At 38.0% G+C, this 21194-nt stretch overlaps 1 protein-coding gene across 1 annotated transcript in view; it reads right to left on the reverse strand.

Annotated features, from left to right (window-relative positions):
• Positions 1 to 17262, reverse strand: part of LOC149258682 (Exostosin family protein) — a 229042-nt gene extending 211780 nt beyond the window's left edge. The window contains exons 1-2 of the mRNA XM_089415753.1: positions 16931 to 17262; positions 16519 to 16809 (exon numbers count right to left, since the gene is read on the reverse strand). Of these exons, the coding sequence (XP_089271879.1) occupies positions 16519 to 16809; positions 16931 to 17104 (465 nt within the window). The 5' untranslated portion in view covers positions 17105 to 17262. The remainder of the gene's footprint in view (positions 1 to 16518; positions 16810 to 16930) is intronic.
• Positions 17263 to 21194: the final 3932 nt, after the last annotated feature.

A 21194-nucleotide genomic window follows, 5' to 3' on the forward strand; every position in this document is an offset into this window, starting at 1 on the left:
ATTCTCGAACAAAGTGGTATTTGATAGGAATGTGTTTTGTTTTCTAATGCATGATAGGATTCTTGGAGATGCTTATGGCACTAGTGTTGTCACAGAACATCGAAATGGGCTCATCAAACTTCACCTGTAGATCTTGCAAAGTTTGTTTCATCTAGAGGACCTGAGTACAACATGTCATTGCTACTATGTATTTTGCTTCTATTGTGGATAAGGAGACTGAAGACTGCTTCTTGCTTAACCATGATACAAGACAACCACCTAAGTAGAAGGTTGCTCCACTAGTGCTTTTACGATCATCAACATTGCCTGCCCAATCTGCATTTGTATAAGTTGTGATAGTTAGATCATTTCCTTTTGGATACCATAGGCCAAAATTTGTTGTTCCCTTGAGGTATCGAAAAATTCTCTTCACTGCAACAACATGGGATTCTTTTGGTGTTGCTTGAAAACGTGCTACTTGTCCAACTACCTACATCACATTTGGCCTTGAAGTTGTCATGTACAGTAGACTGCCAATCATTGATCTATACATTCTTTGGTTTGCATCCTTGGATATATCATCCATGCTTAACTTGCAACTAGTCACCATTGGAGTGCTAATTGGTTTGTTGTCTTCCATCTAAAACCTCTTCAACATTTCTTTAATGTACTTGGTTTGACAGATGAATATGCCATCGTCTTCCTGAGATATTTGAAGTCCCAAGAAGAAAGTCAACTCACCAAGTAATGACATTTCAAACTCACTTTGCATATCTAATGCAAACTTCTTGCTTAGCCTATCATCGTCGCTTCCAAAGATGATGTCATCCACATACACTTCGATGATAGTCAAACTATGTTAAATTATGGTATGTTCTATGCTTAGAGCAATTTACTTATTTTCTTCTTATTAGCCACAGATTAGCAATCACATATACATTAAGTAAAGTGCGGATAAAACATTAAACGATCAACAGAAAACAAGCCAAGACAAGAGACACAAGATGTGGCGGCTAGCCAGAGACAAACCCCAATGCGGGGAAACCCTTTGATCAAATCTTCTTTTATCTTCAATAGTTCAACAGAGAGAAATAGTACAAAATCAGAATTCTATAATTTTATATCAGCAGCAGCAAACCCTAGATCAGCAAAGTCAAACTTGGTCAAACGAGTTGAAATTGACCTCCAATATGCTTGGTCAATTTCCAGTCAACTAGCCCTCGAACAGCCTGAAGAAACAGCCCTTGAACAGCCCCAAAAACACAATCAAATTGTTGTTGACTGAAGTCAACCTGCTGCCCAAAACTAGGGCAATCAATGCTGGTCAAACCAGTGGACAGATTGCCTCGCTTTTTGTGCCAAAGTCTGCAGCCTGCCTAGGAGAGGTAGCCACACCAAAACCGCACCCTTGATGAGTCAACGCTTCGTCAATGCAGGTCAAAGAGACCTTCAGCAGCTTCAGCGTCCTTCTCCTGCCCACATGTGAGTTGCTCCTGGTATAACCCAAAGATAAGGAGAGAGAGAGAAGAATGAGTGAGATGAGATGATGAGAAAATGAATCAACCTCTCTTGTATTTATATGATTCACTGGGCATGTGTGCCACACATTTAACTGTTGGCCGACCTTGACAATTTGTCAAGTAAATACAAATAAATTCATATTTCCATAAATACTTGTCGGAATCGGATGATCTTTAGATCAATCCTACACCTCTCGACAAGAGGAATCTAGGAAAAATATCAACTGCCATAAATGAGGTGACCCACATGGAGTTTGGCCCTAGTTTCCAATTTTAACACTCCCTCTCAACTAGGGAGAACTCCATCTGCAATCCATCTGACCATCGCTACTATCCCAGCCATCAAATGCACTGCCCTGCACTGCTTGGCCCTGCTCTTCTCTGCTCTACTCTGCTCTACTCGAACTATGAAGAAGAAGAAATGATTGAGGATGTATCATACCATCCTCCACTGACCCGAAGTCAGTCTCAGAGTGTGTCATACCACTCTCACTGATCCCAGATCAGTGTCATTGATCCTAGATCAATGGAGGTCATCCTAGCATAGGGAGTACGGTAGATACAACGATGCGTCCATCAATAGTACTACTAATGGTCCCTAACCCCATTTCCCTACTCATTGATCAGATGAGAGGTACTTCCCATGAGTCCCAGACTGCATGGGTAGGATGCCTCAACAGGAGAACTAATCATCCTGTCCACAGGAGAACGAATCATCCTGTCCAACAGTTGCCACAAGAGAACTAATCATCCTGGCCCATAGTCGCCACGGAGAACTAATCATCCTGGCCTACAGGAGAACTAATCATCTTGTCCCACAGTCACCACAGGGTGTCACAGGGGAAGGTTGAATCTTTCACCCTGTACATAGTGCACCACCAGGGGATGGTGAGTTGCCCTGTGGTTGCATGTTGCTCCAAGAAGTACCCTGCATCCCCCTGGAGCTCCCAGAGCTCAATACATCATACTCGACCCTCATAAGAGGGTCTCTGAACGACACCAAGTCATTCTCGGAAAGTCAAGAATTTGACCTTTCCCAGGGGCTTTGTCAAAATGTCAGCGACCTGTTCATCTGTATCGATATGTTGGAGCCTTATTGCTCCCTACTACACCATATCCCGAATATAGTGGTACCTGATATCGATATGCTTGGAGCGATCATGAAATACGGGATTCTCCGATAAACGAATCTCGCTCTGGTTGTCACACAGGATCACGGTGGTATCCAATGTAAATCCAAACAGCTCACTGAAGAGCTTTCGCAACCAGACCGCCTCACAAGAGGCCATACTAGCAGCAATATACTCTGCCTCGGCGGTGCTCAAAGCCACCGACTTCTGCTTCCTACTCATCCAGGATATCGAGGCAGATCCCAAAGAGAAACAACACCTGGAAGTGCTCTTTCGGTCCACCACACTGCCTGCCCAATCAACATCGGTATATCCATGTAGTCTCACATCTCTGGCAGTGTATCTCAACCCATGAGTGATTGTGCCACGAAGATATCTCAACAGATTCTTGGCACCAATCCAATGTGAGTGGTGAGGCTCAACCATATGTTGACTCAACGTGTTGACTGCAAAACATATATCCGAATGAGAGTTCACCAAGAACATCAATGCTCTAATGAGTTGACGATACTCGGTAGCATTTTGTAAAACGGGTCCAGCAGCACTACCACTTAACTTCTTGAAGTCAAGCTCCATCGGGGTAGTCACGGGCTTGCAGTCCACCATACCGAATCTCTCCAATATCTTCACTACATATTTTCCTTGAGATAGGAAAATCTCCCCTAACTTCTACTAGACTTTTAGTCCTAGGAAAATAGTGCATTAGTCCTAGGTCCTTCATCTCAAATTCAAAAGCCAACTCCCTCTTACATTTGTGAATGAGAGGGTCTGCACTTGTTAGAAAGAGGTCGTCAACGTACAGCACCAGTATGAGAGGATTGTCATCTTCAACCTTAAAGTAAAGGTTAGGGTCGGCTTCACTCCTAGTGAATCCCAGCTTCATCAAGTAGCTATCGATCCTCTCATACCACGCTCGGGGTGCTTGCTTCAACCCATAGAGGGCCTTCTTCAACCTACACACATGAGATTCTCGATCATGAATCTCAAATCCTTCGAGTTGCTCCACATAGACCTCTTCTCTGATTGAACCATGCAAATACGCGGTCTTGACATCCAGCTGACGTAGGTTCCATCCTTGCAAAGCAGCAAGGGCTATGATCGAGCGGATGGTGGTATATCGAGCAACAGGTGCAAATATCTCGTCATAGTCTATACCTTCCTTCTGAGAGAAGCCACGAGCGACAAAACAAGCCTTATACTTTTCCGTACTTCCATCAACTACATGCTTTATCTTGTAAAGCCATTTCGAAGTGACAACTGCTTTGTCCTGGGGTCTGGGGACCACATCCCAAACATCGTTTTTCATGATGGACTCATATTCCTTAGTCATAGCATCCTTCCATACTTGATGCTTGACAGCTTCTGCGAATGACGAAGGCTCATTTTGGATGATCGTGCTCATGATGGTCAAGTATCCCTGATACCTGGTCAGCTTCTTACTTTCCCGGAAGGTTCCCCTGGGTGCAACGTGCCCTTCAGCATCATCAAGTGTCCCCCTAAGCCATGAAGGCCTCTTCCTAGAAGAGAAAGGCTCTTGCGAAGGGGGATCAATAGGATCCATAGGTTCTTCCACATCAGGCATTGTCTCATCTTCCTTTTCCTTTGGTTCCCCGATGTCAGCTTCTTTAGAATCTTAGATCCCCTTTGAGGAGGACGATTGTCAACTTTGCTAAGAGCCATATCTTCGTCAAAGGTGACATCATGGCTAATCTCATTTTTCCTTTGACCAACCACATAGATTCTATAGCCCTTAGTGTTTTCGCTATAGCCCACTAAGATTCCTTTCTTTCCAGATGCACCCAATTTATTCCTCTTCTCCTTCGGCACATGAAAATATACCGGACTTCCAAAAATTCTAAAATGAGATACGTTAGGTTTCTTACCAGTGAACATCTCTTCAGGAGTCTTGGAACCCAATGCTTGATGAGGGCATCGGTTTTGCACATATATGGTGGTATTCGCAGCTTCAGCCCATAGAAACTTCGAAAGTCTTTGATCGTGAAGCATAGCACAGACAGCTTCCACAATCGTACGATTCTTCCTTTCCGCCACACCATTCTGCTCAGGAGTATATGGTGTTGTAGTCTCCCTCTTAATGCCAGCCTCTTTGCAAAATTCATGGAACTCATTGGATTCATACTCAGTCCCATTATCAGTCCTTAAGATCTTGATCTTCTTTTCGGTTTGATTCTTGATCAAGGCTTTGAAGTGACGAAACCAAGTGAACACTTCATCCTTCTTTTTCAAGAAGTATATCCAAGTCTTGCGAGAATAATCATCTGTAAAAGTGAGGTAATATAAATATCCTCCCAAAGAGTTCACAGGCATCATACTAGATATGTCTGAGTGAACCAACTGCAATATATCGGAGGTCTTGCTTTGGCTTGAGGGGAATGGTCCCCTTTTGAGCTTCCCTTCGACACATCCAAGACATACACCTTCTTGCTCTACTTGGAACTCGGGCATCCCTGTCACCATTTGTCTTGCATTGGGTAGAGCTTTATAATGAAGGTGAGCAAACCTCTGATGCCATAGTTCAAACTGAAGTGATGTGTCACAAGACATGACACCCAGCGGACTTCCTCCGACCTGATATAATGAATTGACTCGAAACCCAAGAGTGAAAGCTTCCTTAAAATTTTGTTTCCATACACGTACCTTGCCATCAATGAAGGTTACTTTGTAGCCTTTGTCCTCCATTGCAGAAACGGACACCAGGTTCTTTTTTAGATCAAGTACATATAGGCTTCTTGCAAGTGAATTGTATTACCCTAATTCAATTGAAGAGTGACATTCCCTACGCCTTTCATGGGATATTTTGCGTTGTCCCCAAGAACAATTTCCAAGTTGGTCTCCTTTTCTATCAAATTGGAGAGAGCTTCTTTGTAGCCAGTGAAGTGCCTTGAGGCACCACTATCAATAAGCCAATTTCCCAGCGAGTCCGAGGGAGCAGTAGTAGAGAGGGTTGCTGGTAGACAATATTCATCTTGCTTATTGTTAACAACATTAGATTCATACCTGGAGTTTCTTGCCTTCTTGAAGGGTTGTCCTCTTCCTTGATTTCCAACATTTCTTTTACCTCTGCCATTGGACCTGCCATTCCTTTGATTGCCTTGAGAGTGATTTTGGTCATCGTCATGGTGTGAGTCCCTTTTATCAGGGCACTCCCTCACATAGTGGCCCATTTTGTTGCAATTGTAACATCGACCTTTTCTTCCACCCTTAGGTCCAGCCTTTCCTTTGGATTTAGCCCCAGAATTGTTTCTTCTTTTAGCATGAGAAGAAAAGGCAGAGGGATGGCCTTTAAGTGCGGGCATTTCTTGCTCTTCCATCCTTGTCTCTTCTTGAATACATCTAGCCATCAATTCCTCAAATCCTGGGATGACATTATTGTTGAGAAGAGTAGTCCTGAATATATACCATTCAGGTGGCAGTCCTCCAAGAGTTGTGATAGTCATTTCCTTGTTAGGAACTACTTCCCCAATAGATAGGAGATCATTCTTGATCTCGGTGATCCTTAAGAAATATGCTTGCATACTCTCATCTTTGCCCTTCTTAATTTCCTTCAACTTATTTCTAAGGAACAGAACTTGATTTGCATCATTAACTTTAAATAAACTCACCAGTCTATCGTAGATTTCCTTGGAGGTTGTCAGCTCAGAAACATAGGCCACCAGGCGCTTGTCGATAGAGTCCCGGATGATCTTCCTTGCTTTGACTTCTCCCTTGGACCACTTGCTTTTGGCAGCAACAGATGCATTTGATGGAGGCGCAACAATATTGCCTCTCACATGGTCCAACACTTCCTGATCTTCTAAAGTCAAATCGAGAGACATCTTCCATCCGTGATAGTCAAACTTCTCATGGAGCTTGTCTTCGACGGGGAAGAGTGTTGAGGACCCCATGAAGTTTTTAGGATAGCCTTGCCAACCTTCTCTTCAATGATTGCTCTTGCTTGGGCTTTGTCTTCACCTCAACTCTGATACCATGTTAAATTATGGTATGTTCTATGCTTAGAGCAGTTTACTTATTTTCTTCTCAATAGCCACAAATTAGCAATCACATATACATTAAGTAAAGTGCAGATAGAACATTAAACGATCAACAGAAAACAAGCCAAGACAAGAGACACAAGATGTGGCGGCTAGCTAGGGACAAACCCCAATGCGGGGAAACCCTTTGATCAAATCTTATTTTATCTTCAATAGTTCAGCAGAGAGAAATAGTACAAAATCAGAATTCTATAATTTTATATCAGCAGCAGCAAACCCTAGATCAGCAAAGTCAAACTTGGTCAAACGAGTTGAAATTGACCTCCAATATGCTTGGTCAATTTCTGGTCAACTAGCCCTCGAATAGCCTGAAGAAACAGCCCTTGAATAGCCCCAAAAACACAGTCAAACTGCTGTTGACTGAAGTCAACCTGCTGCCCAAAACTAGGGAAATCAATGCTGGTCAAACCTGTGGACGGATTGCCTCGATTTTTGTGCCAAAATCTGTGACTTGCCTAGGAGAGGCAGCCACACCAAAACCGCACCCTTGATGAGTCAACGCTTGGTCAACGCAAGTCAAAGAGACCTTCAACAGCTTCTGCGTCCTCCTTTCAGCGTCCTCCTTCTTCCCACGTGTGAGTTGCTCCTTGTATAACCCAAAGCTAAGGAGAGAGAGAGAAGAATGAGTGAGATGAGATGATGAGAAAATGAATCAACCTCTCGTATTTATATGATTCACTAGGCATGTGTGCCACACATTTAACTGCTGGCCGACCTTGACAATTTGTCAAGTAAATACAAATAAATTTATATCTCCATAAATACAATTTATATCTCCATAATACTTGTCGGAATCGGATGATCTTTAGATCAATCCTACACCTCTCAACAAGAGGAATCTAGGAAAAATATTAGCTACCATAAATGAGGTGTCCCACATGGAGTTTGGCCCTAGTTGCCAATTTTAACAAACTATCTTGTTCAAATTTTACATATAGGTTGTTATCGACATTTCCTCTTTTGAACCCTTGTTTTTGCAAGTACCTGTCTAGACGAGCATACCAAGCTCTAGGAGCCTGTTTGAGACCATATAAAGCCTTCTTTAACCTACAAACATAATCCTTCTTGTCAGTAAGCATAAATCCTTCAAGTTGTTCTATGTAGACCTCTTCTTCCAATTCTCCATTCAAGAAAGTTGACTTTACATCCATCTGATACACCTTGATCCTTCTCAAACAAGCATAGGCCAAGAACATCCTGATGGCTTCCATCCTAGCGACGGGTGCAAATTTCTCTTCGAAATATATTCCTTCAACCTACACATAACCTTTACAAACCAATCTTGCCTTATTCCTGGTGACCTATCCATCCTCATTCAACTTGTTCCTGAAAACCCATTTTGTGCCAATGACATTTTTGTCCTTTGGTTGTGGAACCAATTCCCATGTTTCATTCTTTTCAATCTGATCCAATTCTTCATTCATGGTTGTTATCCAATGCTCATCATGACTAGTTTCTTCAAAGTTTCTAGGCTCAAACATGGATAGGAGCGCAAGATGTGCTTGTTCTAGCATGTGTATTTGTTGATTTCTTCTAGTTCCTATACCTGCATTTATGTCCCCAATGATTTGATCTGAAGGATGATTCTTTTGATACCATCCTTTAGGAGTCTTAGAAGGTGCTTGTTGATCATCTCCTATCTCATTCTGGTTGATAGTTGTTTCCTATTTCAATTGTTCTTGCCCCTAGGCTGCCTCTTCAACTTTTTTTCGTCTTGCTTCTTTTAACTTTAGTTCACTTGAGGATGAACTTCCTTGTTTGTCCTTTGATCCACGAACTTCATCAAATGTTACATTGATGCTTTCAACTATCCAATTGAGTCTTAGATTATAGCATCTATATGCTTTACTTTTGCATGAGTACCCAACAAATATGCCTTTGTCTACCCGAGAGTCAAATTTTCCAATATTTTGGTCCTCCCTTTTAATGTAGCACTTGCTTCCAAAGACTCTGAAATGCTTGACATTTGTTGGTCTCCCCTTCCATAGTTCGTATGGAGTCTTATCACAGTTGCTTCTAAGCAACCCTCTATTCAAAATGTACATTGTTGTATCTATTGCCTAGACCCAAAATACATCACTTAATTTTGAATCATTCAACATAGTTCTAGCCATTTCTTCTATTGTTCTATTCTTCCTTTTGACAACCCCATTTTGTTGTGGTGTCCTGGCTACTGAGAACTATCTCTTTATTCAATGTTCCTCACAAAAGTGTTGAAATTCTTTAGATGTGAATTCCCCTCCATTATCTGATCTCAAACATTTGATCTTCAAATCAGATTTCATTCTCAACCATTTCCTTGTAGATTCTGAAACATTCAAAGGCTTCAGACTTCTTCTTCAGAAAATTCACTGTTGTCATCCTAGTATAATCGTCAATCATCAACATGAAGTATTGTTCACCATTCAATCCTTTGGTCTTCATTGGTCCACATAAATCAGTATGTACCAACTCTAATGGTTTTGACGAGGAGTGTTCCTTGGTCTTGAATTCAACTCTTGTTTGTTTTCCATGCCTGCAATGCTTGCATGAGGTGCTAGTTGGTTTTGAAATTTGTGGCATTTCTCTCACAACTTCCTTTTTAGTGATTCTGATAAGGTTGCCAAAGTTTATGTGTCCCATCCTTCTATGCCAGAGCCAACTTTCATCCTCTTTAGCCAAGAAACAACCTTTGTTTATAATCTCATCCAACGTGTATATATCATTTGGACTCCTAGTTGCAATTGCCACCAACTTGCCAAATTTCTCTCTTATTTCACATTTCTTTGAGTCAAATAACAACGTGTGTCCTTGATCATTCATGTTTTCTATGATTAGCACATCTTTTGTTGTAGCCTCTTTGCCTCCAAGCTTAATTGTTCCTTTTCCTATACTGTCTGCAGAGCCATCATTCCCAAAAGAGATTGTTCCATCACTTCCTTCTTTTAGAGATATAAATTTGTTTATATCTTCAGTCATATGTGTTGAACAGCCACTATCAACATACCATACGTTTTTCTTTCTTTGAGCTTTTAGAACAAGTGCGTAACCTTCAGTTTTCTTCTTCCAGACCTTTGGAGGAGCATTTTGATTTTGCTATGTTTCCCTTGGTAGAACGGTTAACCTGCAATATTTAGCCAAATGTCCAAAATTGTAGCATTTAGAGCATTCTACCTCATTGCTCAAGTATCCAAACATGTTATAATTTTGCTTGTAATCTTCTTGAGAATTTTTGGGATATTCATTCTTGGAATAACTTCTAAAGTTGCTTTTGTTACTAGCACAAGCTTTGCAATTTACAGCTTTATGTCCAAAATTATTGCAAGAATATCAAACACCAAGAAATATGGTTTGATCCCTGGGAGGGGGGGATCTTATTCATGATGTTGTTCTCCAAGGACCACCTTCTTGAGATTTCTTCAATGGGGGTTGTTGATTTTGTGTCTCTTCAACCTTCTGTACTACTGGGAAGCTGTCTTCCTTCTTGACAAATCCTTCAATAATTTTTGCACAAATTTTCTGTTCATCTCGCTTTTATGTCATTGAGGAACTTGAGCCTTTCATGAATGTTTTCATGTAGCCTAATCCTATCTTGTCATTGCATGGCCTTTGACTACTGAAGAGTTCATCCAATGCTTTGGAGTTGTTTGCAAAGTTTTGTTGGACATTTCTTTTTTGTGCTTCTTTCCGTAGAGAGACTATCTCTGCTTCTAAATCTTCTCTTGCCTTGCTACTTTCTTCCAGTTCTCTTTTGAGTGATTCTTCAATTTTTCTGGCTTCTTCTAACTGTACCTTAAGATTGATGATGATCTTTTATAATTCTTCAGTCTTCTTATTGAGGCTTTTGGCATGTTCCTTCAATTCTTTTAGCTTAGCTTCCAGTGTTTTGACATTTCCTCTTTCAACCTTGAGATCCTTTAAAATTTCGATAATCTCTTTTTCAAAATCAACCTCATCTTCCTCTTCTTCATCATCTTCTTCCTCTTCAGGAGTTTCCTTCCTGTTATCCCTTGCCATGAATAACACTCTTCCTGTGTCATTTTTATCATCACTATCGCTCTCTTCTTCAAATGAGGAGTTGTCTTCTTTTGAATAGAAGCTTTTCTTAAAACCTTTCTTTTTGTCTTTCTTGTTGTAGCTTCTTTGATTCTTCTTTGCTTTCCTGGGAGCTTCTTCTTCATCATCTGAGTTCCTTGCATGAGGTAACTTAGCAGCGAAATGACCAATCCCACCACGTTTGAAACATATTAAGAGGAGCTTACCTTTGTATTTACCTATTCGTCTTTTCAACTTTTTCACAAAATTGGCTACGTCTTCATATGAAATTTCGTCATCGCAACAACTAGGGCTTGGCTTTGATTAGTTTATTTTTTTTCGGTCTTCTTGGATGTTGTAAAGGCTACTTCTCTGTTGGATGGACTCTCTTGTTCCATTCTCATTTTGTAAGTTGTAAGTATTCCATGCAACTCGTCCATGCTAACCTTTTCTAAATCCTCCCTTTCTTCTAGCACTGAGACTTTAGCATCGAATCTCATCGAAAGTGATCTCAATATTTTTCATACAAATACGTAGTTCTCCATTCGTTCTCCCAGTCCTTCTATGGCGTTTAGTATTTCATCAACACAAAGAAAATAAGTTGCAATATTTTCAGTTGCTCAAATTTTCCTCGATAGGTCTAAAGCTTAGCTTCCTTGACCTTCTTGTCCCCTTCATATATATTTTGGAGCTTGTCCCAAATTCCTTTTGTTGATTTGCAATGCATCACTTTAACATATGCAGACTCTGTTAAAACACTTAGGACAGCATTTCTAGCTTTAGCATTACTTTCATAAAGTTTAAAACCGACAACATCTGAGAGAGGAGTTAAGGGTTCTTTGTACTCGCTTAACATAGCGTTCCAAACATCAAATCCTTGTGCTTGAATGAATGCCTTCATTCTTCCATTCCAAAAAGCATAGTTTTGTCCATTGAACAGTGAGGTTCCATTCTTTGTACAATCCGTGATCTTCCTTTGAGTGATTAAACTCTCCGTGAAGGAACCTGCACTGATACCAATTGTTGGAAACACTGAGAGGGGGGTGAATCAGTATTTCTTACCAATTAGTGACTTATTAAATTTTTCAGAGCATTAACAACATATAAAACATCAACACATCAAGAGAACAGTGCACAAGAAATTTTAGATGAAAACCCTTCCAGGAAAAAAACCACCGAATGTTTTTCTAAAAATTAAAATTTTATGAGCACATAATATGCTTCAGCTCCAACTAAAAAAGGAAGCCCCAACCCCCTACTACTCTAAAAAGGTGCTCAATTTTCTAGCTCTTACTGGAAGGACACTCCAATGCACTAGTTTTATCAGTTGCCACTAATACGATGCTCCAACACCCTATAAGTTCCAACTTCCCCTAACAGCACCTTGTCGCCCTGAAGTGCTTTCAGGCTAAAACCTAAAGGTGACTTCAATCACCTACCTTGCACCACCTAACCACCACCCTAAAAATGATAATAAAAACAAACAAACAATTGTGGGCTCCCGTACTAGGGACAAAGACCCACTTACAAAGATATCTAATGTAACCCTTAATGCCAAACATGAACAGACTTCTTCTGTTTTTGCAAAATTGGTGTGACAATGAAGACCCTTTACTTTTAGATTGTTGATGCAAGAACTGCCTGCCCTCTACTTTATCTGCCTTTGATGAACTGATGCCTATCTTGGTTGTTGAAGATGGAACCTGTGATATGCTCAATGCAACTTTACCATAACTCACTTTCTAATAGAAAATAACCATGCACAATTTACAAATATACTACTCTGCCATGTACAAGACTTATTTTTGTCATTAAGGAGGATTGTTCATATACAGACTTCAAACATAGTAGTCCAGTCGTCCTCAATCATTGATCAAAACTTTACCTCAGATTTCTCAAGGATATAAAATTCTTGAATTAGGGCTTCAAGTGCTCAGAACAAGATCAATATTTAAGGTTATTAATCTTCTTGCAAATGATCAAAACATACCTCAGATTCCACTAACTAGGGCATGAATCTTCAGTGATAAAGAACAGAGATAGGGGATTGAACCTTGGTTCCATTGTTCATTCTCGTTGAAGACTAGATTATCGTTGTTGTAAAGTCCTTGCTACAGTTTTCTTCAAGTCATCTACCTATAAGAAAAATGTTGTTTTCCTTAAGCCCGAATTCTGGAAACCAACTTCAGATGACAAACCCTGAATCAATGTCTTAGATTCGGGCATTTGTTTTGCTTCAAATCAATCCCACGATTTGATAATCAATCTTTAGAAGACTTGCCATAACATGATCCAATATAGAGTTATAAGGTTGAATGAGTTCACTAATTAGGGCTGAATTTAGAGACCTCAGGATTATGCTTCAGATTATGCTACAGGCCCTGTCACAATAGTGAGACAAAAAGGAGTGTGCACAAAATTGAAACAATTATTCTTATTATTGAAAGAAAGAAGATCCACAAATCGAATAGTTGTGGTCAACGTTTTGGAACCACAATCTGAGTCCATCATCAAGACTTGAGAAAAATATGAAGAGCAAGAAAAGATATAAATAGTTGAAGGTTGAGTATATCCTAACCCTAATGGCTGACAAGAAAATTGATTAATATTATTATTAATATTTGGTAACATGGTTAATAATGAATAGTTAATAGTAAGTAATATAAAAAATATTATAATTAACTATTATGTAAATAATATAATGCATAACTAATTGTAGTATATATCACTATATATAAAAATATTACTCTAATATTAAGCATGTTATCAGATATTAATAATCATATTAATCAATTTTCTTGTCAACCATTAGGGTTAGGATATACTCAACCTTCAACTATTTATATCTTCTCTTTCTCTTCATATTTTTCTTAAATCTTGATGACAGACCCGAATTGTGGTTCCAAAATGTCAACCAAAACTATTCAATCTGTGGATCTTCCTTCTTTCAATAATTCCAGCCACAGAAACCTATATACCTTAATTCTTTCGATCTTTGAAACCCTAAACACAATCGCTAGTTGATGCACAGAGCTACGTCCAAACTTTAATTCGCATTAGCCTCCAGATTTATGCAATAAAAAGGGTGGTTGAATATGGCCTTAACAGTGCCAAAGTCTAGACCAATCAAATAGCCATTAGACCATCGCTAAGGAGAGCAAAAATTGTCATTTCAATGCACATGAAAGAGATACCTTATAGCGTTTTTCACTACAATTCAGGTTCAGACCTTGAGATATGCCTTCAATTAGATCTTCCATGTGATTTCAGTGGGTGAAGTGTCATGAAGATGCAACCATGTTACATAGAATTTGTACCCTTTGATATATACCAAATTCATCAAGAAGAAGAATCCAAGATAGGGCCAAATGGATATTTCAGGGCATAGATCTGAGGGACAAAAAAAATTCGCAGAGCTTCTCCAAATACAATGAAACACCATACCCAAGATTAGAGACCATAAACCTAACACGTTTTCAGAGACTCGACCTCCTTTGTTGATTTTTAGGACTACACAAGGGCCGCTGAAAATTTCAAAGCTTGATTAGCGCATTATTGCTTGCCAAGGTGAGGGAGATAGGTGCCTTTATATAGTTTTTGAAGAGACATCATTGAGGGTAGCCAACTTGCATTTAGGAGGGAAAAGTCATGTCAAAAAATTGAATTTTAAATTTATTTTGGAGCCAAAACTTTGGTGTCAAAAAACCCTTCCTTGAATTAGGCCCACTTGTATTTTAATTTTAACTTAAATTTTGAAACCCTCCAAAAGAAACCTCTTGCCATAAAAATACTTGATTTAATCTTTTTAATGAAGATATTTTCGTCCTCATGATCTTAGCCAATGATAGACTACCACATCATCCATTTGTTTGGGACTTTTGACCACAAGGTGGGGCTTAATCTATGAACAAGCATATCTCTCAAACCGTGAGAGCCCTCGTGATATGCCAGATACCGTCAAAATTGACATGACGAGTAGAATCCAATAAAGGTGATCTCGACTCAAAAAACCATGGTTTTCCATGTCATTTTGATCAACAAAGGTGGGGCATCTTCTGGTGTTGCTTGGGTTGACATCAATGACAACCAAACTTCAACAGTCTCGACCCTAAAATGATTTTCTACTGAGATCACTTCATGCAATTACAAGATGGCCTCAATGTCTAACCCACATATATGCACATGCACTAGATGCATGCCCTCGAGAGCCCCCTCAAACAATTCAATGTGGGTTCGCAATTGCTCCAAGTTGAAACAAGTCATGCTCTTCCTCATCCCAACAAGATCTATATTACCACCTACAAGGGGCAAAGACGAAGGATCGCCTCATCTTCAAATGCCCAATTTACTATAAGATCCATGGAGGTTCAACTATATTTGCTAGGGTTCAAATGGGTCACTTTCCACATTATTTCAATACCAAGATCATAGGTGTCTAGTGTTTTTTATAAGGTAGGTTCTTGGTTTTAGATCATAGAACCCTGCATAGTCCTCCCCATCCAATGTCCGAGCCAAAAGTGACAACCAAAGATTCAAACTTTTGCAACAATCAAATCATAAAGGCCCCAAACCCAATTCCACCCCCAACACGCCCGATATGAGACATCCTTCTTGCAAAAAACTTTTGAGGATCCACTATCTCAGACCCCAGTCAAGTGTCCCAATACTAGCAAACGTTGCAGCTCTAGGAGATCCTAGAACCAAAGATAGAGGGAGACTCCCTCTGTTCCGAGTAGTAGTGCCCATGCTTCATTGAGCAAATAGTCATTGATTCAGAGTTTCTTCCCCACCTCAACCTTGAGTGGTAAAAGTGGTGGGTATCTTCACGTTGGTGCACACCCCATCATTATGCAATAAGGCCCCTCAATCCTAGTTATTATCCAGATGACCTTATCAAACAATGTATTAGACCCTTTAGAACGATTGAGGACTCAAAGTTGGAGACTTCCCTCGCTTCTTTTCCAGTCTCAACCTCCAACTGAAGTTCCACCTGATAGCGCTCCCACTTTCTATTACACTAGTGGTACTCTTTAGTCCCACTGACCTACTTTTGTGTTCATTTGCTGGACATTAATAAAATTATTTTGATTTGCAAGTACACATATAAGAAAAATGTCCTACTTATTCAAATATGCAAAACAATTATAAATGCCTCAAATATGACACGAATCAGCAACTCCTAGAAACTGGAAAACGGTAACATAGGGGCAGTATACTGTTAACAAGAAAAAGAGGAATCATTGATCATGACACAATCAAGATCCCAAAGTGATCCAGTTCAATAAATAAGGAATTTGAACTCCATGGAAAGAGCAAGTATATGTACATTATGCTACAAAAGATAGAGTCCGTTACTGACAACAGATACTCCTAAACTACGCTCAATGACAAGACCACTCCCCGGAAATTAATTTCGACAAACTATATTACGAACTTTTAAGTCCTTCAACAACATTATTAGATCAGAGGGCAACATTAACTATATGGAATGTCGGAAGCTAACATTTCTGTAATTTGGTAGACTTGCAAACTCCCAAGGAGGAATGTTAAGTTATGTTATGCTTGTTTTTCACGTTCTTTCACATCTACCTGATCTATTGACCTCTTCTGTTAGAGTCAAAATTGGAAATCAGATTTAATGAAGACTATTGGGTTTTCAAGATCTCATTTCTGTGGTTGAACAGCTCATTCATAAAATTTAAAAAGGTTAAAAAATAATAAAACAAAATTGAAATATGCTCACATTATATTTGACGAATAATACAGGGGGTTCCTGTTACCATCTAAAAAGTAAAAAAAGAAATAAAGTAAATATATACTTGCCTTTCCTCTCATTTTATGGCAAGAGATGGGAATGAAGAATAGGTGAGCCTCCTCGGGATTGTCTGTGCGAAAACTGCTCTCCCGAATGTTCTGGAAGAAGTAACCCTCGCTCGCATATTTCCCTGTCAGCTTCCTCGGGGTTTGATAAAACGTTTTCGGATCGCCGTCAGGATAAATGTAAACTTTGAATTTTTGCTCCATTTCGGCATAAGTTCTATTAAAAATATCGGCCGAGTGAAAAACCAAATTCGTAATGGCGGATGCTTCATTCTTGGGGACTTCTGAAAAGACCTTTACATATCAAAGTTGTGCGTATGAACGTTCCATTGTGAATTTCAAATACAATAAACTAGAAACAGGGGAAAAATATTAAAAACTCGATGTAGATATTACAGTGAATGCACAACAATACCTGATGCCGTTGCTCCTTGATGGGGGTTTGGACCGGTGTCGAAGGTAAATCAAGATGAAATTGCAGAGATCTGAAGGAGATTAAGGTGTAAGCGATAAGTGACAGGGCTATAACCGTGACTATCCATCGCTGTGTGGAACACATTGCAGTGGCGTTGGCGTTATTGATGCCCATATTGCTTCACGACACTGGAGCTGCTTCCGCTATATGCGCCATAGGAACGAGAGAGTCTGTGTTAATAGCTTATTTTGATGAAAATTTTGAAAGTATGTGACCGGGCATGGAGTTTATTAAGTGAAAGCTTCTGTCCAAATAAAGTGAACTGGCGGATCAGGGACTTTCGACAATGTCAAAAAAAGGTTTTTCTTAATTGGTCATTTCATATGGATGAACGTGTAATTTCTTTTCTTAGTGTTCTGTTTATTGGCTCGGTTGTGAAACAAATAAAAAATAAAATGTTTTTACAAAAATTAAGGATGGAAAATATATAATAGGTATATTTTAAAATTGTTTTAGTAATATAGTTAAGGTGGGTTTAATGCTAAAATAATTTCATTTTTTCTTCTTTCTTAAGAGTATGTGTTTCCTCTTCAGAAGTCACATGTTTCAAACTAGTGGGGGAAAGTATGTATGTCTTTATAGATTTAGTAGTCAAATCGCTTCGCGGAGGTGGGTCCCTTATCTCACAAACAAGGAGGTCTTATACATCAATTTGGTAGTGGTGACCTTAAAATTGGATATATATATATATATATATATATATATATATATATATATATATATATATATATATTATTTAATAAGCAAATTTTCTTAGTTAATAGTATAGTGATAAGAGTTTCTAGAATATTGTGTTATTTTGTTGTAGTGCCCCACCTTTCTTTGAACACTTCACCTATCTATCTTCGAGGACCGAAAAAATAAAAAAATAATAAAATAATAAAAAATAAAAAATAAAATAATAATAAATAAATAAATCACATAGTAAACACTACAACTGAATAACACATTGTTCGAAAAGTTATCATCATCATTATCATATATATCATTATCATATATATAATATGCAGATTTTCTTAGTTAATAGTATAGTGATAAGAGTTTCTAGAATATTGTGTTATTTTGTTGTAGTGCCCCATCTTTCTTTGAACACTTCACCTATCTATCTTCAAGGACAAAGTATATATATATTCACATAAGTGAAGCGTTCACCCAAAAGTACATACTACAACTAAATAACACATTGTTTGAAAAGCTCTCATCATTGTACTTTTGTATATTAATTCATATCTATTTTTTAAATAAGTTGTATGTATTAATCTAGATTTATTTTATATTTGGATTTATCAAGTATTAAGATAATCAAACTTTTTTACACATTAACAAATTTAATCACTCTCAATACTTAATAAACCCAAATTTAAGATAGATTTAAACTAATTTTATTTTTTAATGTTGTTATATATATAATTAATTTAATTTTATATTAATTAAGATGTCCCCCAATTGGTGCCTAGCACTAACGAATGTCAGCAAGCATTCAAGGCAAAAAGAAATCATCAAACATATGGCTATGCTATCAATCTTCCTGCATGCTTGGATTCACCTAGATATAATGCCTGCACTGGTGAAAATAAATAAATAAATAAAAATAATAATAATAAAATAGAAATTTTGAAAAACAAATCTCATGATTTCACTTAAGTGGTGATATAAGCACCACCCATTTCACTAACCGGTTGACAGGAACATTTGAAGAAGGAGCCTCAAATAAACACATGAAAAACATCTTATATTATGGTAAGAAATGGCTCACATTTCTACTTTTGAATTCCCTATCAAAGATTTAGGAGGAGTGACACAAATGCACATAATTCCCCCATCTTCTCTACCAAATTTTCATGGTTTGACAAATGAAGATCCAGATACATTCTTATTTGAGTTTGAAATACTTTGTAGAGGATATGATTATTGTACTAATGTTCAAAGGTTGAAAGTGTTTCCTCTTACTCTAAAAGGAGCAACTCTCCGATGGTTCATGAGCCTAGGTGGGAACTGCGTCCAAACATGGGAGGACATGAAGAACATATTCTTGAAAAAGTACCAAGACTACTGCGGATCCAATGAAAATATTTTCGATATAATACAAGGGGAATATGAAAGCTTGGAGCACAATGTAGAGCGATTTCAATATAACCTTCAAAAATCAAAGCATAAGTATTTGGAAAAAGAGATCTTAAAAACACTCATTCCCAAAGGAATCAAAGATGAATTTTTAGAGCTCTTAAATCATATAGGAAAAGGTGATGTTTTCCAGTTATCATATGATGATGTTTGTGAATTGTGCATAAGGTACTCAAGAGGAATCTCCAAGGTTGGTAAGAATTATAGAGATGTTTGTTCTTTCTTTTCCAAATCTGCTACAAGAACAGGAGACATAAGAGCTGAAATCAATGTTTTATTTGAAAATTTTGAAGTTGATTTTATTAGCTCTTTAAATTCAAAATTGGATGTTTTACAGGTTCAAAAAAATCAAGAAATTAAAGAAGTGTTTTTCCCTCATTACCGAAAGGAGCATCCAATAGATAGTTGTTCTTCCTTATGTAGGATGGAAGTATCATATCAAAGAGATGATGAAGCTGCAACAAGGTCAAAACCATGGACATCATGGCCTACAAGTATGGTTCAAAACACTTCTTCTCCATTCTCTTACTTGCATAATCCATTATGGAATACTAATGTGTTAGGGCAACCATGTCAATCTCAATATAACCACCATCAATCTTGTCTATAAGTTTAGCATGGTTCATCTTATGATTGCATGATTACTCTCCCTCATCCTGTAGCACAAACACATCCTCCATATTCTTCACCAACTCTTCCACAACATCTTGTCTGCCCATCAAAATCATCCACTCAACCCAATCAACTACATCATCAAAATGCTCCATTCCGTACACAATTTCCTGCTCAACTCATTCCACACCCTCACCACAATAAACCAGTAAAACATGCTTACAGTGTTGAACTGCAAAATTTACCTACCCTTCCCACCCATTCTATCTCACATGCACCTTTTGAAAAAACTTACAATGAGATTCAAAATGTTTCAAATTCAAAAATTGTAGAAGTTATGGAAAAAAATGAGGTTTCTTTTAGTATGCATCAACGAGTCATTTTAAAAGCTCAAAAACTTCACGATATGATGGCTATGGGAAATCAAGAAAGTAAAAAATATATTGAAGAATGGTTTCACTCCATCATTTATTTGCAGCATCACTCCATACTTCAACAATTTTTGACACAATCTTTTCAAGGGAAGTTGGCTTCTCATACCCTAATATTCATTAATATGCATTTTTCAAATTTGGGTATGTATATATTTGAAACCGTATTTCGAAAATAGTTCCATTGGAAGTACTCCTATACGTAATCATATTCATTTTTCAATCAAAATAGGTTAGTGTAGAAAATAAAATAAACACATTTTTTTTATATAAAAATAGTTGTTTTTGTTGCAACACACTGTGGAAATCAACATCGATGATAAAAAAATTTAATTCATTTGTGTATGTAGATGAATTATAATGGAAATAATAGTTCTACAAACACTCATTTCATTTTTATCATCAATTTGGAAAAAAATACTTGAATATCATATTTTTGGCTTGTAGGCTTGATGAAACTTCTGAAAACATAGTCGGGACAGTCATGTTTTGGAGGTCTAAATGACAATATTTATAAAACCTGTTTCTATCCTAGGTAGCCCTTGATGTCTACTTTTCCAACCCAATTTGAATCACTTAATTTGGATTTGAAATGAAAAAGTTAGAACCAAAACATTGACAGAGTGTCTAGCGGGCAGCTCAAGAACAGAGTTGGGACAATCGGTTTTTGGAGGCCTAAATGACTGAATTTTTAAAATCTATTTCTATAGTAATTCCCCTATGAATCTAGTTTACAATGCAATTTGAATCACTCATTTTCGATATCATATGAGGAAGTTATGATCAAAATACTGACTGTTTATCGTAAATCAGCACTCTTAAACTCTGTTTTTCCGGCTGTTCCTTAGAGTATTTGACCTATCAATTCTCCTTGTCTTCAAAAATTGTTTCTATTGGAGATAAATAAATGAATCTACTTTCATTTCCAATTTGAATCATTCGAATCCAACATCAAACGAAGAATATGTGCTTAAAATATCTATTGTTGTTCTAAGTGGGGTAATAAAAAATGACTTTGTTATGCAAGTTGTTCTAAG

Source organism: Pinus tabuliformis, chromosome 6, assembly GCF_031772625.1.
Source record: "Pinus tabuliformis cultivar Carrire ecotype Pingquan chromosome 6, CPIR1, whole genome shotgun sequence".
Classification (NCBI taxonomy): Eukaryota; Viridiplantae; Streptophyta; class Pinopsida; order Pinales; family Pinaceae; genus Pinus; species Pinus tabuliformis.